We start from the raw sequence: 24,852 nt of genomic DNA on the forward strand, positions 1-24,852 counted from the left end.
TGCCCTTACCTTAATTAGGAAGCTGTTCATGAAAACTACCTTGCTGAAAGATTTCTTTTGATTACTGCACTTGAAGATGATGCAGAAGATTTTTGCTAACTCAGTCTGCAGGTGATTTTTAATACTGTATGAATTGAAGGAATTGGTATTTTGCTGGTGGTTTCGTGGTAGTTGTCTATTCCAAATCCTGCTCCTGACAGATAGGCTAAGCAAATGCAATTGCTCGCTTTCCCTTTTCTAGTTCCCTTAGACAAAAACCTTGGCAATCCATGAAACTGGGTGGGTTTTTTTTTTCCCCTTTTGAAGCTGACAGGGGAAAACTGTGAAGTTGGGTACACAAGGCATTGTGTGGTATCTGTAAAATATAAGGATGACCTTCTGCAACCTTCTCTGAAAAAACACTGCATCCTTTTGCTATCGCCCAGATAATCCTTATCCTGCTTGGCTTCTTGCCACCAGGAAGCTGCGTCCATGTGGCATCAGAGCCCTTGATTAGCGAGAGCAGCCATGTGGAACAGAGGTATCAGGTCTAATGTCTAATTTCAGGCAATTTATACTTCATGTTTTGAACATGAGTGCAGCTTTTACATAAAGTTAAGCATCTTCACTAAGAGTTGTCTTTTCTTAGAGAGGAAGGTAGGCACTGTCTGAATAAATACTTCTGTTCATTCAAGGATGTTTTACTACAGAGTTAATGTTTATTTACAGTTGTAGTATAGAACATACATAGTGTATTAAACAAAACCCCAAAACCCAAGTAAATCCCAAACTGTAAAAAGCCCAAAACCTTAGGAGCATATTTACTCTTGCTTAAAAATATTCAACAAATATGAAACTGCTCCTTGGCATAATAAAAAGATTTTGCAAAACATGGAATTTTGGCAAGTGTTACCTTTGGAAAAAAATTGTATTCAAATCTTTGTAGACCATATGTCTTTTACTTCCCTAATAATTTTTTGGGTAGGACAACATTTTGGAAGGCATAAGAAGAAGTTGTTGTGGTAAGTTTATATTTTTTTTTTTTCCTTTTTTTTTTTTCAATGAACTAAAGTGTGGATTTATGTGGGGAGGACTCAAAATGCATAACATACCCCTTTTGTAAGGAAGTGCATGTGGGTACAGTAAATTCTGGGGAACTCTTAAGAGCTCTCCTGCTAAATTTCTCCCCTGTTATTGTTTCTTCCATTTCTCCTGAACAAAAGGTGTTACAAATACCTAAATAAAGACAGTAAATGAATACATAGCATTTTGGTAGAAATATTTTTTTTATATTTTGTATTTTGTGTTTTTAAAAAATTTTATTTTTTATATTTATGCTTTTCACAATAATCTAGCTTTGGCATTTCTGTAGGTTTTTTCTTGTTTGTTAGTTTTGAAATTTCAATCATGTTTTCCCTTTTCAATTCCATTGCAGAATTATTAGGAAGCTTATTTCTGTGATTGCTCTTTGGGTTCTTTTAGTTTTTATTTTATCCCTTACTGGTGTAAAGAGAAATCTGAGCTGCCCAGAGATCAGGGTGTTGATGACCACAGTTAGGCTGTCTGGTCCCTTGGCCACTCTGAATCCACAACTCTGAAAGAGTCCATCTTTTAAAGACTTTTGTTGAAAATTGGGAAGTTTGGGAATCTTGAAATAAAAAAGATGGAAATTGCATAAATAAGCAGTTAGTGAAAAAAAAAAAAAATTATGCTTCAGAAGATGCCAGAACAGTAAAAACTGGACTCAGACCATGCAGACTGGGAGAGGCAATACCAAAGAGAGTTATGACCAGTTGTAAGGCAAGCTGTTTACTCCTAGAACTTGAAATGTCCAGAAACAAAGTATTTGCTCCCATGATTTGCAGGTCATATCACTGCAGGATCAGCACTTTTCTTCCATCCAAGCAAATATTGCAAGACTGAGAGCTGTTGAACAAATGGGCCTTCCTGACTGGATTTTCAAATTTCACACTATGCAAACTTTTAAGAAAATAAGATTTGTGTTACTGTGCACTGCTTCCCTCCTCCAATTGGAGTATGGTTTCTGGTTTTGTGCTTATCTGTACATAAACCACATTTCAGTCAAAATTATGTTATCCATCTGTAAAGCTGAGCACAGAAAAATGAACTAAAAAACTTTATCCTGGTTTACACTAATTTATCTCTCCTTTTTTAAGCTTTGATCTCATGCAAAAAAGGTAGCAAGTGAGGTGCTTATTTTGCTTTGTCTCAAATAACTGACTTTGCACTCTGTTAGGAAACATCTTGGGCTAAACTTAAGGTAAAAAAACTCAGGAGGTGAGCAGGAGTGGAAGAAAACCTTCTTGAGCTATCAGTCTAAGAATCTGGTGCTACTATGGTGAAAACAGCTTTAACCTCGGCAGCTGCATTAATCTGCTGCAGAAAGGATAAAAAGAAAGAAAAACAAATTGGCTCCATCTAGGAGTGAGATGAGTCCAGTTTTTCTGGTAGGATGTGTGTTGAGTTCTGGTCATAAGTTCAGGTGGCCTTCCCAAATTACAGTGATAGCCATGTTACTGCTGCTGTTATTGGTTTTCCACTGTAGGATGTTAAAGGTGGCATGCCAAGATGTCATATTTTTTCCTCCTGGTGTCACTTGAGAGAATTACTCATTTCCTTTAAACATAAAAGACATAGAATTCCTTCTGAACCCAAATTTTCAGGGCTTTATGGATTTTTACTGTGACAGTTCTGAATTTTGAAATTTTGATGTCAAAGTTATTCTTCTGGGGGCATAGCCTGCAGCTTAGTCCTGGGTTTCCTGATTTCTTTGCCCTCTGCAGTAGGTTTTGTATGTCTGGGTTTCCACTGGGTAGTGTTTGGGGTTAGTTTGCATATGTTGCATATTGAGGGGGAACATATTGTTCCCCCTGAGTCACTGTGAGTCACTTAATGGAGTTGTTAGCTTAGTCTGGGTACTTGAGGATAAAGTAGGTCCAAAAAAGCTCATAGCTGCTGCTGATTGGAGTTGCTCTTATCTTTTGGAAATATGAAAGACCATCTGATACCAGTACCTTTCTGAAGGCAGGAGGAAATAGGGATGGGCAAAACATAATCTTATGGGTTGTGGGTTTCCCATTACATACACTAGAAGTAGAAGTCTAAATCTGCATCTGGAGGGTTGCCCATATGATTTACATTTTCATGTTTATAGGCATAATCTTCTAATCTCTATGCTTTCACTAGTGAGACAGAAAAGAAAGCTAGTTTTCTTTCAAATTCAGAGTTCCTGATTGGTTTGGTTTATATTAGTGTGCTAATATATTAGTATACAATACTAGGCATTCATATTTGAATAAAAAACTAAGGTTTTGTAGCTCTTAACTTTTATAAGCTTTAGAAGGCTCTCTACTGAGACTACTCTACTTTTTAGTAATAGTTCTTTGGATAGGTCTGAAAGCTAGCAGTTATTTTGAGTATCTTGATGCCTGAATGTTTAGGGGCGTGATTTTTATGTTTTTTCGAAAAAGCTGTCAAGCACCTGACTGTCATCACTGGGAAATTTGTGGTGTGCTTGGACATAACACACTATGTGCCATAGGTTCCTGCAATCAGAAAAAAAAAATTATATATTCAGTTTATTGGTGTAATTTGTTTTTCCCAAGCTGAGATGCTAGGGGGAGATTTATGTGATAGATACAAGCTGTTTGATTATTGTAGAATATCATAGAGATTAGACTAAAGGTTTTATGTATTTAAATACCAACTGTTTAAAAAATCAGCACCATTTAGCTGACATACCTTACTATTATTGGCTTAAGTTATGCCAAACTGGCTGGTATGAAGCAAACTTGAATTACAGAGGTTTATTCTGTTCATGTCAGCCTTAGAGTGGTGCAAGGATTGCTCTTTAAATGAGGGGTCTGTGTTGAGGTTCATAGTAGAATAGCAATAAATATTGGTGATTTGAATAATGTTGTTTCAGATAAAGACAGCTGGAGAGAGGGAGAGTGTATTGGTCTTCTCTGTAACTGCACTTGCAGCTCTGAATAGAGCTTAATAGTTTACCAGTGGAATAGTGTGGGAGGTCAGATGGAGCTCAGACTAGGAAATAACAGAATGATTCATTTTTCCAAAGCAACTTTGCTTTTCTTTTGCTTTTAAACAAATCTTAATTGGAAAAGAGTAGTGTAAGTAGAACACTTTCCTTGTTCCTAACTTTTCCTCCTGTTTAATTTTTTTTTTGCACTGCAGTTAATGAATTACAAAAACCTTTGATTAAGTGGACAATCTTTTAAAGCAAAGATTATTTTTTTTAACATTTACTGCCTTTTGACTTTTTCTTTTTGACAGCAGGAACAAAAGGACACTTGTTTTTATATTCCTACTTGGCCAGAATACAAATCAAAATAGCAAAATAACTACTGCATTTGGAGGGTGGCAGCTTTAATAAATCAGTTAAATATTTCAGAGTTCATAGTTCTTCCTGTTTTTAGTATGGGGAATTTTTTATGAATGCTTTAATGCTTTACCTCGATTATCACCTTGAAGACTTGAGACAAAGTGTAGCACTGTTCTTTTTATAGTATCTGTAAAAAATTGCTGATTTCCTCTGTAAATCACTGGAAATTATTAGAAGTATGCGTTTTTCAACAGAAATAACTTTTCACTTTATTACTCTCATGGATGTTTCATTTTTGAGGAAGACTGCTCTAGAGTGCTATGAACAAATGAATAGTTGTTACAGACTGCTATTAAAAATCAGCTGGGTGTTGCTTTAGAGTGGTGTGTATCTCCTGCCCCAAAGGATCTACCACCATACTCCAGTTCAATAAGGTTCTGAAATGGCATTAGCTTCTAGCTGTGCAAAAGTTCAAAAGTTGATGAAGCAACAATTTATTGTGCAAGGCCACCAGTGGCACTGCTACCATTAATGGGTAGATGGATTATTCATTCCAACAAGGCTAAATGAAAATGGTGACTCTGGACTGTTTATGTTGTTGCAGAAAGGTGCTTTTAGGAAATAAAACTTGTGTCCTAGGGATGAAAGCATGCCTCTTTTTTCCACGTGCTTTTCCCCAGATTAATTGAACCTACAAAATTTAACTTCAGCAGAGAACAAATATACTTTGTAGCTCAAAAGGAATTGAGAACTGCTAAGAATGGCCTTGATAATTGACATACCCCTTTAGTTTGAACTTCCACAAACTCACCTTTCTAGTTATTCCTAAGGGCATGGCACTAGGCTCAATCAATTTTGTGTTTTATAAGTATAAGCATCTTTGATTTCTTCTGTGGTATGTGGAAAACCATTACACATTTTTTTCAAAAGTGTAATGAAATCTGAATACTTGATATACTGTGGGGTGTTTCTTTTCAAATGTTTATATTACTCCCCTGCAACTGAGAGCCCTTTCTCCTCAATGGTACAGTCATAATACACTTGCATCATTTATGTTAGATCTTTAATTCTTTCTCCCCCCTTCTGAAAAAGCACTATACCTCCTCTTCCTCTTGATCTTTTTCCCTTGATCTCTTTTCCCCTGTTTCTTCATCCATCTAGTACTTCCACTCCTCTTTGTTAGCAGAGAGGAGCTGTGGGGAAGAGGGAGTCCTCTGGATTAAGAATGCTTAGGCAGGGCATTGTCTAATTCCTGAATCCAAGAGCTCTGTGGAAGGATGTTGGAATTGGCCAAATCAAATAAAGAGGATGAAGATAGCTTGCATGTCAGGGTGCTTCTACAGCCTTCCCTGGATGTGTCAGTATAAATCCCAAATTGGTTCATTGCAAATGGAACTTGCCTGTGTAAAACGGTGCAAAATAAAGGAGGTTGGATTGCTAAACAGACTATTGAGTTAAGCTTGTTTTCAGTTTTCTGTATAAATTATTCTGTTCTTTGCTCGTGGATCAAGTCAAACTTTATACTGTTTTTATTCTAGATGATTTTGGCAAAACACTAACTAGTTTGTCTCAATTTCTTCATCATGTTGGAAGTGTTTTTCTTTGATAGTGTGTCAAAGCTTATTGAAGTTTTTGACATTAACTGCTGTATTAAATATAAAATATTGCATGCTAAAGTTGTCTTGCGCTAGTTTATATGGCTGTTTTCTTTTGTCTGGGAGTTTTACAGACGTGTTGTAAGACAGCTGCAGTTGGAAACCTGCTGCTGTGTCTTGGAAGCCAGCTGAAGGATCGTTCTTTGTATGAGCTTTCAAACTAGTATTTGGCTGAAGACAGCACAGAAATTCAAGTCTGAGATGCCAGAGTGTGCTGATGAGGAGCTGTTTTAACTGAAGTGGTTTATTTAGTCAGCCTTGTTAAACTGTTTTGATTGTTCAAGCTGGTCTGACATATCTGTACAGAGCCAGGCCTCAATGTACTGAGCAGCCTGTAGGCAATTTTCTTTCAAAACTGTTTCTCCACAGACAGAGACCTGCTTCTGTTTTCTGCTATTTTGTTGATTTGTCATAAACTGAATCTCATTAGCTGGGTACTTTACATTGGCAATACTAAGCTCTCAAATGAAGTATAATAGCACCTATATTATGTAATAATTTAACACCTAGTTCCTTTAATATCCCTTTTCTGGTCCAGGGATTCCTGTTTCTTGAAAACTTTGTTGTATAAATGCAAATCAGTAGCTTTGATAATAGAATTTATTTGTGTAATATATGTCTCTCCTGTGGCTAAAGGTTTAAATTGCTTTACAAAACTTATTGTTTACTCCCTAACCTCTTTAGGAGAAGATGGAAATGTGCTGTCCTTACCAGCTGCAAACTCTTGGAGGCTTTGATGGCTGTTGTGATTGCCATTCCCAGTGACAGGCTGCTGTACTGAAAAGAAAAGGAAGGGAAGCGTGACCCCTGGGGCCGCGTGCGATACGGTATCGCGGCGCAGGACAGCGCGGATCTGCGCTGTGTGCGATTACCAGACACTAAATCAGCCGTGCTGTGCCAGAGCCAGAAAGCAGGAGCTTTCACACTTGCTGCCTGTTTCCCACTCATTGTAAAGCTCTGCCCTATCACTTGATAGACCTGGAAAGGAAGTGCAGAGGAAGCAAGTGCCACTGCTGGTTCAAAATGTTCCAGGGTAACAACTGGAAACTTTGAGCAATGGCCTGGGTGAGAAGAACAAGACCTTATTGACAGGGTTCAATCCTAGTTAAGTCTGTTTCCCATCAACTTCCTAAGTAATCACAGCCTTTCTTTTTCCTCTCCTTTGCACTCTCTGGGTCCCCCACTTTTACCTCCTTCTAAAATTTTATTTATAATTTTATATTGTAGTGTACTGAGCAACCAAGGAGAACTTGGAAGCTTTACCCTCTTGGGTAAATCCTAGAGGAATTGCTAATGAAAAAGATAACAAAAGCATTAAAGGTAGCTGTCATCTCCCCCTTTGTGCCCATGTTTCTCTTGATTTTTCCATCCAATATTCTTTGAATTTCTCCTTTCAGTAGGACCGTGTTTTTATAATTTGCTGTACATATTCCTCCAGTGAAGCCATGGCACGTGTGGTTTGTTATTTTCCCAATTAACCTGTGTTATAGACTGCTATTACAGGGCACTAGCCCTGTGAAGATCTGTGCATGGGCGTGTTCATGTTGTGGGAGAAAGAAGCTGAAACTTTCTTAGTTTCAAGGCCTTTGAGAGCGTATGAGACTTTATGAAACATTTATATTATCCTTTTCTAATGCTGCAGTTTTAAACATAGAGCAATGTGCTCTTTGTGCACTGTACTGTGCCATTTTGCATTCCCAGGATTTTGCCATCAATACAGTAAGCAATTACCCTTGGCAGTCCTGCTCCCATAGGGCCTCCTAGAGCATCTAAAATTTCTTACTTTAGTGTGTTATTCTTCTTAGGCTCTGTATAAGGCAAAAAAAAAATCATTTAATATGAGGTTAAAAGAAGTTTTTCTCTGGAGCAACATGCTTTTAAGGGATGATCAGAGAGATATGTTTGTTTAGTTTTGCCCTTAAATGTCTCTGGCTATGATTATTACAGAGCAGATCCACATAACAGAGTTCAAACCTGTAAGCTTAGGTGGCATCTCATTGTTTTTATGGTCTTTTTGTAGCAAGTCATTTGGGTCTGGTGGAATAAATTCACATATTGAAGGAACAAGCAATTCAAGAAGTGAGTGAAAGCTGTAGACTTTGGGCATGGGCAATCATTGAATTGGTTAGTGGGAACTCTTTTGGAGGGGTAAACTTTGCTGGGTACACATTTGTAAAGGTGATATGACTTATTTGTTTTGGTAATCCTGGCAATATTCATGCTAGGAGAATCCTCTCATTTCAGAAAAATGTGTGCTAGCACATGTTTTAAAGTATTTGCATTTGAGTAACTTAATAATTTAAGTTTGACAAGGATTTCACATGAGGAAAAAAATAAAAACAACCTGAAATTAAATGGCCCACATTTTCAACCTTCAATAATAGATATTTAAGATCTGAAAATGGATTTTATTGTGTAGTTTAAATATAAGGTGTGCTAGGTTTTTTTTTGAAAATTCAGTAGGTCAGGCAAGGCAGAATTATTGCTGCCTTCAGAAGCCTTGTAGAAGGAGTGCCTGGGCAAGGGAGACGCCAGTGTGACAAGGTGCTACAGAGGCACGTTGGTTTGCAGAGAATACCAAGCTTGTACTATTTTTTTTTTTACACGTTTTTCTTTCCCTATCTCCAAAATACTTCAAATTCAATGACCGTGGTTAGGATATTTTAGAAAGATAGTCCCCAGGCACTTTATGATGGAACTTGGGAAGAGATTCAAGAGATGGGAATTCTCAACCAGCATTTGTAAGCAAGTCATCTTAAAATATACTGCTTCATAGTCTAAAATTAACTAAAGAGAGACTGTAGTATTTTTAGGTTGGTGTATGAATCTGGAGAAATCAAAGTATAGGCTTGTTACCCGGTCTACTCACTACAAGTTTTTTTCTTCGCTCTTTGAGATCTTAAGCAGTCCAAATCTCCCAGGCCTATTCAATGTGTTTCTAACATTTTCCTATATCTTGCTCTTCTCAGGATGGATCGTACTTGGCTGAGTTCCTGTTGGAAAAAGGCTATGAGGTGAGTGACTCGGTGCCTGGCTGCAGGCTGATGGAGTCGTTTGGATGCTGCAGCTCCAGCCCGCTTCCTCTGCTTCTGTCCTTCTCTGTGTATGTTTTCCACTCCAGTCCTAGATAACAAATCAAAACTCCGGAGAGGAATGTGCAACATGGCCTGTAATCATGCCAGGTTATTGTACTATTTATCATCTAATGTCCACTGGTGGATTCCCTCTTCTCCTCAGGGTATAGCTGCTTTGCATGTTTCCCGCCAGCTCAGATAAGCAGTGACCTGTGTGAGCCAAAACTGTAAGGAATTAGGGAATAATTTATGATGCAATGTACCACATACAGGAATAAGAATCTCTTGTTTGTTCTTTCTCCACCTCTCTCTCCACAGTAAAGGCTCCCATTTTTTGGCAGTTATATTTCAGCAATGAAAACCTTGCATTTTGCTTTCTCTTTTCAAAAAGGAAAAAACAAACCGTAAAACAAAATCCAAACAGGAAACCCCAAACAAACTGTACTGTGGTACAGTTACTTTCTACCTTTTCTCTTGGATTAATTTACTATTGCTTAGCACGTGGTTTTTGCTTTCTTTTTCCTTGAAAAAAGGGGGGTCTGATTCCTTGCTGTGTAATTTTCCCTGGCAAAAATCACATTTCTTGTGGTCCAGCAAAGCAACAATCACATTGTTGCTATTGTTTTGGTATGATTTGAGGGGTTTGAACCCCTCAAATGTGGGCATAAATATAAGGTCATTGTAAATGTTGATCACACAAAATGCTTCTAAAGTGTATGATAATGGAAGGAGATGGGGTGGTCTAATTAATCTCCCTATAATGTAGATTAATGTAGTATTTTTTTGTGGTTTAGTAAAAGTAAGTACTCGTCTTAATTTTGAATTGTATTATTTTATTATTTTTGTAATACTGCTTCATAGCTTATTGAGAACTCTCTTCTCAGCCAGTCTGTGCTTCCCATACTTTTGTACCAGGTTAATCTTGCCTTGCTTATTCCATCCTTTCTTTGGCTTTATTTATTAATTTGGTTATTAAAATTTGTCTTTCAGTGTTGTAAATTTATTATTTTTTACTATTGCTCCATTCCATTTGGGGATGAGGGATATCATTGTGGCTTCTTTTCCTACTTTGAAGGTAAAAGCACGTATTCTCTCATAGTCCACAATTAAGTTGGAAACTGATAACAGCAAATGAAATATAACCCTTTCAACAATACAATGGTTGCTATAATTGGGTGGAGTTTTCTCCTTCTATTCTTCGACTCACCATCTTTTTTTTTTTAATTCTTTCCTGTGCTCCCATTTAGAAGCCTCTATTCCTAAATAACTGAACAAAGCATGTGTATGATAACTGATTGCCTTCCTAGTTGAGATGTTTCATTCAACTTCCTTTTCTTTTTCAAATTCCAATGTGTTTGAAGATCTAGCTCTGTGGAGAAAAATTCACTGATACATTCTTAACTAGATTAAGCAGTCTGCACACATTTTGGCCTGTCATAGAGTTTGCATTTCACTTGCAATTCTCTGTCCCATACAGACAAAGGTACCTTTCATCAGTTTTCTTACACTAATATTGCTGTCATGGATTAAGCCTTTGGCAGGTTTTCTTGCTCTTGTATGTGCATACCAGAATAAGGAGTGGGAGGAAAAAGAAAAAAAAAAAAAGAAAAAAAAATAGCAGGGTTCACATGTTTTTTTATTATCACTGGTTGTAACAGGCTCTCTGGATTTGTTTGTTTACTGACTTTTGAAGTCCTGGGACGGTTGCATTTAGCACATCTAATTAGTCAAAAGTTTGTATCAAAGTCATAAGCAGACACAAAGCTCTTGCAAGCCCAATGTTTCATCAAGCTTTTGAGCTGGCAAGATTTGACTTATTGATCAACCATTCAGATGAACATGAGTTTCAGCATGACTTAATTCAGAGATAATTGAATGCTCAAGAAGTCTCTCATCAGAACTTTAAGCCAAAAATATTTAATTTTGCTAGAAGAGTCACAGAATAATTTTTTTAGGTTGCAAATGACCTCCAAGATCATCCAGTCCAATGGCTAACCCAACACTGCCAAGTCCACCACTAAACTATCATCCTAAATGCTAGATCTACTTGTCTCTTAAATACCTACAGGGATGGTGACTCAACCACTTCTTCGGGCAGCCTGTTCCAGTTCTTGACAACCCTTTCCATTAATAATATTTAATCTAAACCTCCCCTGTTGTTGAGCACTTCAGTTTGCTTCCTTCAGAATAATTGTTACATTAAAACTGCAAAGTCCAATATTTTACTCAGCAAATAGTTTCAATACTTAAAATATTTTTTGCATCATTTTTGAAAGTGAAGTCATTGTGAACGTGACACTTATGAAAGTGTGTCTCTGTAAACTTGATGTACCTATTCATGCAATCTATGAAGAATTATTTTGATAGGGCTTTTAATTACATGTTGTTTATAATGTATGTTTATAAATCCATCATTTGATGGAAATTTCTTTTTGGGTGGCACATTTCTCAGTGCCACATTGTTCCTGAAAGTGCAAATATTTTATTCAGTTGTGGAAAGTTTAGTTTGAATTGTAAAACATGGTATGTCAGGACACACAAGTGATTTTCTGCAAGGAAATTGACATAATAAATTTGACCTGTAAGTTGTAAAAGTGAAGTTATTGAGCTCTTTTAAATCTTGCCACCAAAATGACATTCTTAAATCAGCAAACTGGTTTCAGTCTTCAGTTATGTGCACTTTTTTATTTGGTTAAATTTTGGATTTAAGGTGAAATGAAAAATATTTTCTTTGTCAATAACCATAGCTTGTGTTATGTGTAAAATAAAAATCCCCAGACTAAACCATAACTCTTAACATTGCCTGTTCCTGCTTCTATATTCTTGCAAATTAACATGAAGTGGGAGAGTAAAGTGATGGCCTCAACAAACCAAGTCTAGGATGCATCAAAGTACAAGGGATCACTTTCAGAAATAAAAGCCAGGGAGAGGTGGAGGACAATCGGATGCTTAAGCTTGATTTCACTTGTGCAAGCACAACTTCTGTAGCTGGTAACCAAAGCTAACATGAATTTTGGCAGCAGACATCATGGGGCTGTCTTACAGGACAGGAGGAAACAGGGTCAATGTTTGAAAAATTTCTCTAATGTATTAGGCATAAATGGTCTTTTCTTTAATGTTAGTCAGAGCCAGTGTAGCTTTTTTTCACCAACTTTTTTATCATGGCAGGTTAAAGGAAATTCCCAACCTGGGTTTCAGCCTTAGGCTTGTCTGTGTCTCTTGCAACCTACTGGAAAACAGTGACTTGTGAGGTTTACAAAAGAGCACTGACTATTCTGGCTGTTCTTCCAGCACCCCAGAAAGCATATGACACCTAATTTTTAAAATACATTTGGGCCTTGCAGCTGCTTCTCCTTCTTTCCCCTTGTCTCCCTTGTTTTTACCCTTCTCTCCTCTCTGTTCACTCTGTCCTTTCCATAGCCCCATCTCCTGCTGTTGCTTTTTCTATGCCCTCCAGAAAGACTTCTCTACAACCAAGGAGCAATGGTTTTCTTGGCATTCACACATTGCTTCTCCAACTCCAGTAATGTTGTCGAGCCTCACTCACTAGGAGATGGTGCTCTGGGGCAATTCAGTGTGTTTTCTGTACTGTGTGTGATATTTGGGCTGCTAGTGGTGTCAACAAGGAAGAAGGGGAAACCACTCAATGGCACGAAGTAAATATGACGGCACCTAACCTCATCTCACAGTATCATGTTTGTGGATTGGATAACTGTCCATCTTTAGGAATAGAGACAAGCTCTGATTTCCTGATGAGAGGGTTAGGCCCATATACACAAGAATTTTGAGTGGTGGTAATGAACATTTTCATCTTAATGTTTACCACTTTTCCATTTTTCCTTGTTCAATCCCCAGGTGCATGGCATCGTTCGCCGGTCCAGTTCTTTTAATACAGGCCGGATTGAACACCTCTATAAGAACCCACAGGCTCACATTGAAGGAAGTAAGACTTTGCTTTTATATTTAAGGTGGTATATATTATATTCAATCTGGGCTGTCTGGTGGAGAAAGATCCCTGGGAACACAAAGGGAATTGAGTTTTCTTCTGCTAGTGTTAGTTAGCCGCTCTGTCTTAGAAAGAAAAATTACTATTTTTCTCTGAAGAAGATATGGCATGAAATATGGATACTCTTGTGTGTGAATTTTTAAAAGTAGAAAATATGAGAGGGACCCAGGAAAGCACTTTGTCATGTAGAAATGCTGCCATGGTTCAGAAATAGCTGGCAGTAGTAGTTAAAAAATGGCTGGGCCAGGAAAATGCTATGTGAGGTTAAAAGTGTTAAGATTTCAGAGTAGTTAAACATGGGGTTTTTGAAGCAGTTATCTTAAGTACTCCACTTGTGTTTCCTCCTGAGCTCCATGGTCTCTATGGAGGTGAGGATTTGGAAACAGCCTGTATTGAGAGCATGAATAAGACATGATCAGTTCTTACTGATGGTAAGAAGAACGAATCTTTGGACCCTCTGAATTCCTGCATCCAAGGAAGGGAGTACATGCTTTACCTAAGGAAAGGCATTGCTCTTGGAAATTTGCTGACAATTTACAGTATTCTCTGTTATTAATCATAATCTTGAAAGTTGAAATTATTACCTTTAGTGTACACATGGCAAAAAAAATTGTTTGTTTTATCTTAAAGGAAGTTAACTGGTCTCTTAATGAGAAACAGCTCCAATGCTGGATGACTTCCAGTTCAGCAGAAGGATTGAGCATTTTAACAAGCACACAGTTCTCCATGATGTGTCTATTTTGTAGAGCTGTGAAAGCTGTCCTAAATAGTCCAGTTTAAGGTATTGATAACAACCAATATCTCCATGGTGTAAAAAAAATTACATCTTTGAAGTCTGTTTCACGCCATGGTTAAACAAAGCCTAATTTTATCAAGTTTAATATATAATGCAACTTGCAGATTTCCTTTGGTCTTTGCTTGAAATTTTTATTTTAAAGATGCCTAATTTCTGACACAGTATTGTTCTGATTAGTTACTACTTACTGCACACGGCTCATTAAAGTATCTGATTAGGAGAGGGGTATAATTGAACAAAATATCTTTCTGAAGAATACTGAAACCTGTTTTTCTGTCAAGAACAATGTAAGAACTGTTTTCCAAGACTTGCTTTCTTGGCTCACAAGGTAGAATGAAGAAAATGAAATCAGACAGGAACCTGTGCATTGTGAGGATCATCTTGTGGTTGTGAAAGGTGATTTAAGAAGACAATGTAGATCACAATAAATATATATATAAAACATTTAAGGAAAGAAAGAGAAAGCAGATGTTAATTTATCCCTCACTTCTTATCTCATTTTCCTTTAACTGAAGAATGTAGCCACATGAATAGGAGGAGAAGGAATTGGACTTGGAATCTCAGGAAACTGAGATTCATGCTGCTCCATGGAAACTGTTTGAAAACAATTGGTTTCCAGGCAGTACTGGAGGAAGCAAAGAAGCAATAGTGGTTGATGTGAGCAAACCCTAATTTTGTCTTTGCCATGTGTGTTTTTCCTGTGAGGAATCGATTGCATGTTGCACGAACACGAAAGTGAACCTCTTTGAAAAAAGTATGGAGCACAGGAAGGAAGACAAAGTGTATCCTAGAGGAAGCCCTCCAGCTGTTGCTTGCTAGGGAGACTTTTAGACTGGATAATATTACTGTGTTTATGAATCTGTGGTCCAAATAAACTCCATTTCTAGTAAGTCTTTCCATTTAGCCTTTCACTCTTGAAAGGCCCTATTTTTATGTGAGCCAGGAGGGAACATATTCCTGCTCTCCTTCAGAAAGGCCATTTGTACCAGAAGCTTTGAAGACTTGATGGTGGACCAAAATAAGCACTCTCCTTGAAAGCACTAAATTTTTGGTAATAGTGAGCTGGTGTCTCTGTTTCCTGGGTCAGCCCAGCTGGCAGCCCACCTTCCCCTGGGAAGCTCTGAAACTACACTCTGGCCTGGGGGTTGTGGCAGGACTGCATGTCTTTGGTGTAGGAAGAGGAACACAGGCTCTGGCATCTCTTTCCTGCCTAGCCACAGCTTCAGCTGGGTGTGAAGTCTCTTCAGAATGTCCTTTTCAACTGATATTGATGAGAAAACAAATTTCAAGAATATCCCATGCCTGAATTACTTTATTGACCTGAAGAACCTCATGTACATGTTAAATGGGAATGTGGATTTGGATCTCTTGCAATAAGCCTGGTATTTCAGGACTAAAAAAAAATTAAATTATTAAATGAAAATCTATATATGTATGACAAGCAAATATAAACAGCTAATTCATCAATAGTTAAGACTTTTTATTGGAAAGATCTGTGAATAGCAGTGTGGTTGTTTGATTTCTCAGTTTTATTTTAAATATGAGCAAAAAGGAGATATGTTTGTGAATTTAACTTTTGCAATATCTTCTTGGCAGGTCAGGGTCTAAAAACAAGGACAACTTGATAAACCATTGCAACTTGCTCTTTAAATTTTGACAGGAGCTGGTTTCATGCTCACAAATTAGAAATAAACCGATGTCTGGAAAGGATAAATAACATCTGTATCTAACCAATTTTGAAGTTTTGATGCATAGTATCACAAACCATGTTTCATTGTCAGTTAAAATGTTCTCTTAAATTCCTTTCCAGTGTGCATCTGTATTTTTTTTTATGAAAAAACAATAAGAACAAATGCAGCCGATTGTACTAAAATATTATCTAAATGTTCACCTAGTAGATACATTACACATCTTTGTTGTGTTGTGAAATTACTCATAGTGAGAAACTAAAACATATGCAGCATTTTGGGAAGAAGAAGAAAGCCATTGGTGAATGCCTAAGAAGTTATTAAAACATTTTTGAGTGAAAGATTGGAAGCCCAAATTAAAAAATGCCCTATTTTTGTGACTGAAATTCTGTATCTGATATTGAGTTTATTAATACAACCTGGGAAAATGAAGTTGTAAGCTACTAAACAAATGATATAAATGTTGGTAGATAAATAAGATTATTGAAAAAATAATCTGAAATACTATTCTTTACTCCTATGGAGAAATGTATTTTGTGGTTAAAGCAGAAGAGAAAAAAAACAAGCAAAACCAAGTTTAGCTGCTAATCTCGACTTTTTCCAATAAATGTTTACTCAGACCTTGACCTGAAATAGGATATGGACCAAAAATGCATTATTGTTCTGAGATTAAAGCGTATTAACTCTGTATTCTTAAACTCTGAAGACATGAAGCTGCACTATGGGGATCTCACAGACAGCACCTGCCTGGTGAAGATCATTAATGAAGTCAAACCCTCTGAGATTTACAACCTGGGAGCTCAGAGCCATGTCAAAGTGAGTAGCCTTCTCTAGCACTGAGAATTGTGAATGTGTGGTGGTGTCAGTATATTACCTTGATTACTTTATAGCAGTTTTAACAATTGTTAATTTCATTAGGTAAACACTGTCTTCAGTCAAGACAGTCGTGTTTGCTGTGGTGCTAAATTACTGCATGAGTTTGCTACTCTATATTAAGGTCATAAGAAGAGAGGTTTAATTGTCATTGTCAACAAAATCTGCATGCTTAAAAATCTGTTTTTTTTCTGCCACATGAAACAACTTTTGCTGTAGACTTTGCTGCTGATCAGTCCTAGCTGAGAAATTATACAGTGTACTTAGGTCAAGCAGTACTTAAAACAGCATTTTTTGGTTTGTTTAAAATATATAACATATAAAATGTTAAAATATACACATACATTAGAATGCATCACTTCTACAAAAGCTTCTTCCATACCAGTTTTCATACAGGTGATACTCTCTGAAGTATTGAACTACAAACAGTAGGTTGCTACCTGCAGTATTGCAACACTTTTGGTTACAAAAAATCAAGTTAGAGAAAGTGGAATAAAAAGGGGCAATTAAAAACTTGTAATTTGACCCTGGCAAGTACTGCTGTAGCCAAAGGACAGAAAATGAATAGCAGAGGCAGTAACTTTGTGGTTTGCATTTATTAAGCTACACTGCTGTAAAAGCTCGGTTTACTAACAAGTGACCAGTATTTACTTGCAAAATTCTCATTCATACTTCATGATTACAAACTGATGTCCAGGTAGCAAATTGTCACGAAAATAAATTGTGTGTCAGTCATAAGTCCTGTCCATATTGTGTGCAATGTGTAAGCATTCTAAAGTGATAATATTTCCTGGCTTCTCTTGAAGTGAGAAATTAGAGTATTTAAGCTCCTGAACATCAGTTTGGCTTTAGTTTTCTGAGTAAGCCCTCCCACAAAAAGCGGTGTGCTGTTCCTATCACTGTAAGCATTGAAATGCAGCAAGCGGAAATCACATGGAAAAACTGCAGTTATTTGTCAACACATACAGCACACAGCAGAATACACACATAAAATAAGAATAAATCTGCTTTTAATTTGCTTGCATGATTGAATTAACTGTGTTCACATTCATCTGGTTTATTAGCTCATGTACAGCAGTATAACAACAGGGGTGTATTAGTCCAAGGGCAGAAGATGGTCCAGAAGATAACTGAACTGCTGCTTTGCAGACTGAAATCTGGGCCAACAAACTATGCTGGATATTTGCAGTCCACAGCTAGGTGTCCCAGCATCCCTTCACTTGAACTGTATAGCAATCACTGTATAGCAATCTCTGTGGGAGTTACCTGTCCCACTTAATTTGGGACTAGAATGTTAGTACCATGCTAACATCATCTATCTCCACGTGCTTGCTGCAGCTGCAACAGCTTGGTCACAGCACTGGCAGGGCATGAAGGGGTAATAGTGGTGCTCGTGCTGCTGCTAGAATTTCTTGGATGATTCTGCCATGGTTATAGGAAGGATTATTCTGCAAATGTCTCACTGCATGATTAGCTCAGCTGGTTAGAGCATGGGGCTAATAATGCCAAGGTTGTGGGTTTAATTCCCATATGGGCCATTCACTTAGGAGTTGGACTTGATGATCCTTCTAGGTCCCTTCCAGCTCAGACTGCTCTATGACTCTGAGCCAATGCAGATCTGATGCTGACTCTTGGCTTTTAGAAAATTAGGACATTTTCTAATGTCCTAATGTCCTGGAGGATGATGAAAATGGCTCTATTAGAAGCTGACCTGGATGCATCAAGCTGATACTTCGGCAATGTTAGCAGTCCTGTGGGAAGTGTAGATGAACTTCTTCAAGGTGTGCTTGCTTCCATCTGCAGTGTTGCACTTGAGGGGAGAAGATAAGCACCCCAAGTCTGTTGATTAAGGTGGTCAGGGGAAACTTGAATCTGTTATTGGTAGGAGTTAAAAACAGTCCAACAGTGTTCAGCATTTTAAAACAATTCCCAATGTTGAAAGACAGAGTAGAACTTGACCATCTGTTCACGTGAATGTCTTCGCTAAACAGCTGTTAGCATTAGACTGTGGTTATATTAACTTAATTTGTGTATATCATGTTTGGGGAAGGAGAGAAAAGAACTTCTAATCTTAGCTTGCTTCACATTCTGGTCACTTTGAATCAGTGACGTCTTTGGGATTTTTTTGGTGGTGTTTGTATTGGCTTGTGTTTATGCAGAATAAAGTTTTCTATCACTCTCACTTCCAGTTAGTTTGTGTGAGCCGTGCAGAAATGAAGGAAAATAAAATCATGGGAAGTTGGTCTGGTTTCCTGTAGGAAACCAATGAAGATGAAATTGGTTCTTGGAATGAACCCACAGTAGTCTGGGAAATACTGTCAGAGAAGACATTTTTCTGAATCATAAATAGTGAGGACTGTGACTCATAAACTAGGTCACTGGAAGGCTGATCTGATTTTGTACATGGGAGAAAGTGAGAGAAGACTGAAACTTGTTCCTTATTAAAAACAGTAAACTCAACTGAATGATATCATCAGTAGGAACAAATTATCCAGTGTGCATTCCTGTCTGTTTTGGTGAGAAACAGGGATTAGCTCTCTGACTGTGGCTTCGCCATGGGATGTTTAGAAAACAGTAGCACATTCACTTCATGGCTACTAAATAAACAGTTTAGCCTCATTTTCTCTATTCAGTCTTTATATGTCCTTCTGCTTTGAATTGTAGTTCTTTGGGAATCTGGTGAACTGACTATGTTTTGTTCTTCATTTAATTTTGTTTTCACAGTACATTGATTGTAAATAATTATCTATTATTGTGTATAGTAGCATGCAGATGGCTTAATCCAAATTCTGTTATCCATAACTCTATATTTATATCCCTCTGTTGAATATCTTCAAAATCAATTATCCAAATGTAGGTTGTCTAAAATGATGTAAATGTCTCTTTTTGCACCGTCTTTTAGAGGAGGCACACACATACAGATATAAAATTGGAACTATTTTTTCTTGAAGGACAGATGATCACATCACTATTTGAGTGCACTGCAAAATTTTGTTTGTTTTCTTTGAGTTGTACTGAACTAGTGAAGCTGGCAAGTATTATTTGACAAATTTTTGAATCCAAAAGGCAGTGTAACCTCAGTAAAAGATAATTTTTCAGTGTATCTGAGCAGTTAAATGTGGGCTGGTTTCATGGCTTGCTGTCTAGTAGTATTAAATAGCCTGGTCAGTGCATAGGTCTTCAGAGCCCAGGGAGGAAAATCCCAATTTACGCAAAAGCCTCACCCATGTCTCTTACTGAATCCTGAATCTGTACTTGGATGCTGGTTGGTGGGAGTGTGATATCCACAGAGAGGGGAAACTTGAAGTACACAAGCAAATGTTTACATCATATAATTTCAACAGAATTGCAGACTGGTTGAAGGTCAGAAGGGACCTCTGGAGACAGCGTAGTCCAACCCTGTTACTCAAAGCGGAGTTATCTAGAGCCGGTTTCAAAGAACTTTGTCAAGTGTTTAGTAGGAGGGAGACCCCACAACCTCCCTGAGCATCCTGTTTCCTCACCTGTTCATTTCCTTCTCTCTTACAGTAAAAACCTAGCACACACCACCACACATTTTCATATTTTTAAATGGCATGTTTCCTGTATTTCAATTTCTGACCATTGCCTCACCTCCTGTCACTGTAAACTGCTGAGAGGAGTCTCAGTCATCCTTTCCTATCCCACTCATCAGGTGACACATCAGGGAGATCATTCTCTGAGCCTTCTTCAGGCTTAACAACCCCAGCTCTTTCAGCTTCTCCTCATATGACAGATCCTCCAATCCTTCAGCCTTTTTTGGGTTAAGACTACACTGACCAGTTCTTCCTTGACTGTAAGAATTGTTTGTTCATAACATTTCCCCTTATGAGCTGTTCAGTCACCCACACCAGGTTATTGATGCCCTTCAGAAACCTTCTGGCTTGTACCTGCTGCATTGTCCCCATAACAGATGTCAAGATGGTAAAAAACACCCATGAGGACCACGATATATGAAGATAAGCTTTCTTAGCTTACCTGAAGAGAGCCTGATCTACTACTACATCACATTCTAAAGCCTGTTTGCATCCCCAGACTCCTCGTGGTCTGAGGAATATGAACCATATGAGAAACAGGTCATCTTTATCATTTCCTATCACAGTCTTTTATGGGATGTTTCTTCCAGCAGTTGTAATTGTGGTTGTGATAATTGCTGGGGGGAAATGGTGCTGTGCAACTGTATAGTGAAGAAGGTGGTTTTGGGTCATGGCATGGAAGCTGGCATCCTCCTATTTAGTACACTAGTCAATCTGATTATTAAAACTATACATAGCTGGCTTTCTCCTGCAGGTTTTATCAGTGATGTTGTAGGGGCAATACTCTTCTCCCATCACTTTTCTATCCATGCACTTAGAGCTGAAAATCATCTGTGAAAAGGTCTGTGTTGCAGAGGATGGTGTTGATCTGAGACAGTCTCACATGAGGAAGGTGCTTTCATGGCATATGTACAGCGAGTGCTTGGTGACAAGGAAAGTCGAGGCACTGAACAACTTAGTGTGGAACTAAGTACTGAAGTCTCCTGATTGCAGAGTTCTGGCATCCTTTGAAAGTCTCATGCTGTTCAATAGCCAGGTTTGGGAATGCGTCCTCCTCACAGAAGAGCTCTCTATTAAAGCTCCTTATGTTGGAAACTCTTCAGTTTGGTTTCCCTTAGCTTTAGATATCTCAGTAACACTAAACAAAATAGCTCTATCATTGTCTATTTGATGGATTAATTCTGAAAATAATTCTTTTGCACTGGAGAGGCTTTTGTAGTATGGTCCATTAAACAGGTATACTCTAATTTGTTGAGTGGGTTTTTTTATCACACATAAGTATCATTAACAAGTAAATCTTAATGGTGCTACCTCTATTTTTATGTGCTAACTGTATGTACACAGTTTGGTTCTGATCCTGCAATGCTTTTTCATGGCAAAAAATAGTGGTGATTGTCGTTGGCCACTTGGGCTTATGAACTTTTTTTTTCATTAATACAGTATTGCTTCTGTGAAACTGTAGGCTAAATAATTCAAAGAATTAATTGTAAAGTGTTTCCACTATTTCATTACTAGCAAGACTGATAATTGCTTATAATTGCATAATTCATGGTTTGTATACTGTACTTTGGGGTTTTTATCTTTCATTTTGCTGTTTAATTATTACACGGGTTTTAACTTTCCTATGAATGTCACAGAAGCTCACAGCTTCTGAGAAAATGAACGGATTTTTTCTATGTTTTATAGAAGAAAAATTTTGGCTGTTCAGTGTAACAAGATCTAGTCTAGTTAATTTTAAAGAATATTAGCAATACTCTGTAGAGATGTAGTACAACTTATTCACAGGAAAAACATGCCTAACAGACCTTAATTTTATGTCATTAGAGAATTTTGTAGCTAGGCTTTATAGAATATGTCATCTCAATATGATATCAAATTCCTTCTGATTTAGCATGTGTGGCTGTTCAATTTGTTAGCCAAAAGCTGAGTTTCCAAACCCGATTTATACTGTCAGGCTATGAATATAGAGCCTTCTGCCCTAGGGTAGCTCTGATTACTGTAGGACCCCTGTGTGGACCTGTGGTTCTGTGGCGTGCTCAGGTACCTGTCTGTCTCCTGTCATCTGTTTACTGGTGGTGGCACCAGCCTTGGGAGCACAGCCTCACTGGAAAATTGTGCTAACCAGCAAACACAGTGTTTGCACAGGGCTTTAGATGGTGGGCTCTTGGTCCTTAGCCAGGACAATTAGGCTCTCTGCTGTAAATACAAAGGAATAAAAACTAGCTGGGCTACCTTCTACCTGCAGTGTTTTTGCTCATTCTGGTATTACCCAGGGTGTGATCTTGTAGGGTGCTGAACTGTCTTAATTTAGTTCAGCACACCCTTTTAACTGCTTTAACTTCAGATTGTTGCATTTGTTCAAATGCTTTCCTGAGTTTTGTGCAGGATGATGTGTCCTTGTGGGATGGAGTGCACCAGAGAGCAGAGTAAGCCTCTCAAGTGATTCTTTCAAATGCTTATATGTGTTGTTTTGCTGTGTACCTTAAATTCTTTAAGTAATCTAATTCCTTTTGAGTGGTCAGGTTTTAGGTAGCTTTAAACTTGAGATATTTTGGGCAATGCTTTTAGTATAATATGTGCAGTACCTGTTCAAATAGATTCTGTGTGGCCTGGAAGGAAAGGTAATTCCAGTAATAATTAGCAATTGGAATTATATATGTCTCTTCACTTGGTTCACTAAGTATTTATTGCAACCTTATACAATCCTGTAATTGCAGCTTGTACTGTCAGACTAAATAGATTTAAAACCAAGCGTTAGCAAAAAACTTAGTGCAACTATTAATTTTATTAAACAGATTAACTTTAATAGTTAACTATATGTATTATAGCTGCAAATGCTATGAATACATAAAAAGAACAAGGGAATAATACACTCAGTGGTACTAGTACAAATACAGGCTTTAACAAATTGCTTTCCAAACCAAGTACTGTTTATGTTAATATCAATTAGAAAATTAAGGTATTATGTTTATGGGTATATTTTAACTACAGAAGAACTCTCATGACCTCTGCTGCAGGCTGGTATTGCCTCTGTGCCCTTCTATTCCATATCTCTCATTTTCTCCTTACCTGTGCCCGCCCTTCAAGAATAAAGCCCCTTCTTTCTCCCTGCTCTTGCTCTGAACTAAGATTCTTTCCCTCTCTGTAGAAAAATACGCAAGAGTTCAAATGCTTTTTGGATCACAGTGACATTATTTATAATTCCTGTGAAAAGCTTGCACTTCTTTAGTCTTTCTTTTTGCTGTTTTATCTTATGAATAATTTCCAGGGTAAATGCTGAAGCACATTCCTGCAAATACGTTACTTAAGTGTATTGGGAAAGGAGCCATGTAAAAAAAAGTAGTGCTTAATCAGGGATGCAAAAAGAACTAGACTGAGCTCTGAGACAGGACTTTTCCATATGGTTTAGTAATTAAAGAGCAGAATGTACCCTGTCGCTGATTTTAACCGAAGATTATAGATTCTTTTAAGAGTTTTTTGCAGTTTTCAGTGGGTGTATCTTGCATGGTATTTTACAAATGCAAGCTGTGGACTTTTTTCAGCTGCTGTTCTTGTTTTGTGCAGTTACATACAAAGCAGGCTGAATGCTGTGATGAATGAAGTGGTGTTTATCTTTGTGACCCTGATGACGGGTAAAGTACCACCTCCTTCATCTCGTGCTTTGTGTGTGGCTTCTACTTGGAGGCTCTGTGATTTGACTTCCTAACTGACTTCTGAATTTTATGTCTGGTGTAGTGAAGAGGGGCAGCCAGTGAATCCATGTTCATTCAGTGCCATAGTCCCAGTTACATCTGGATACGTGCTGAAATCAAACGCTCAGTGAGCTCTGCTGCTGCATAATTAAATTGCAAAGTTTAAAATAATTGCTTTAAAGTATATTTTATTTAGAGGTGTCCTATAAATGGAAGTTGGTTAACTTGGATTCCCTTTTCAGAGAAGAGTGGTATATCATATAATTCTACTTTTGTTTGCAGTAATCAAATATCTGCTGTTACTGTAGTTATTTTTTTTAGTACAAAAGTAATTGCTGAAGTGGTTTCGGCTTCTGGGCATGAGCAGGGAGGAGTGATCAAAAACTTCCCTGAGTGTTTTCTTCTGACAGCTGCTGCAGGGGAAGAGAAAGGTGGGGGAAAGGGAAGGCAAAACGAGCTGTGGCATTCACAGCGTTGTATTTCTTGTGTCAAATAGATGGCAGCAGAGCGTTGTACACAATGGAGCAGATCCATCCTGGAATGGGAATGGGGGGGGAATGACACTTCAAGCTGACTTGTATCAACTGCAGCCTTGAAAGACTTGTCGTTTGGCATAAAATAGGGAAGAAAGCTACTATTGATAGTGCAGGCGCATAGAGGATGAAGAAGGGTATGAGATGCTATAAAGTACTGAATTTCTGGAGTAGTCCCAGGTGGCAAAACTTAATCTTTTAAGGTATGTCATCCACTCATGCAACATGATTGAAATCAGCTAACATAATATGCATGTCAAAATAAAGAGACAGAAAGAAAAAGAAAGTATTCACAAGTTGCAACTGAAAGTGATATACAGCTGCCTTGGGGTACTGTAGGAGTTGGCCAGAAAGCCTATATTTCATTTAAGCGAGTTAGAGAAAGGAAATGTCAGTCCTCAATCAGGCAAGCATTCTTTGGTAAGGTTTACTTAAATGTCAGCATTCTTAGGAAAAGAGCTGCAGTCTGTTCTGCTCTGATCCCCAAAATTAGATTTGCTATTAAAATGGGTCAAGCTGCAGATCTGTCTCTTGAAGTGTTTGATTAATAAAACTAGTCCAGGGTTTGGCGTAGTATTTATTAAGTACAAAATTAATGGCTGCAAAGTAGCTGCAGTCATTGTATGCATTAACATATTT

The 24,852-nt window shown here is 37.8% G+C and overlaps 1 protein-coding gene across 7 annotated transcripts in view; it reads left to right on the plus strand.

Moving 5' to 3' along the window:
* GMDS (GDP-mannose 4,6-dehydratase) overlaps positions 1 to 24,852 on the plus strand; it is a 405,646-nt gene that overhangs the window by 51,045 nt on the left and 329,749 nt on the right. For all 7 annotated transcript variants that reach the window (XR_014953312.1, XM_085573454.1, XM_085573455.1 and 4 more), the window contains 3 exons: positions 8,967 to 9,011; positions 12,927 to 13,014; positions 16,268 to 16,377. Coding sequence is in view for 6 of the 7 variants with exons in the window: in XM_085573454.1 (XP_085429580.1) it covers positions 8,967 to 9,011; positions 12,927 to 13,014; positions 16,268 to 16,377 (243 nt within the window). In the remaining variant the exon portion in view is untranslated. The remainder of the gene's footprint in view (positions 1 to 8,966; positions 9,012 to 12,926; positions 13,015 to 16,267; positions 16,378 to 24,852) is intronic.

This window comes from Lonchura striata, chromosome 2 (assembly GCF_050655825.1).
Source record: "Lonchura striata isolate lonStrDom1 chromosome 2, ASM5065582v1, whole genome shotgun sequence".
NCBI lineage: Eukaryota > Metazoa > Chordata > Aves > Passeriformes > Estrildidae > Lonchura > Lonchura striata.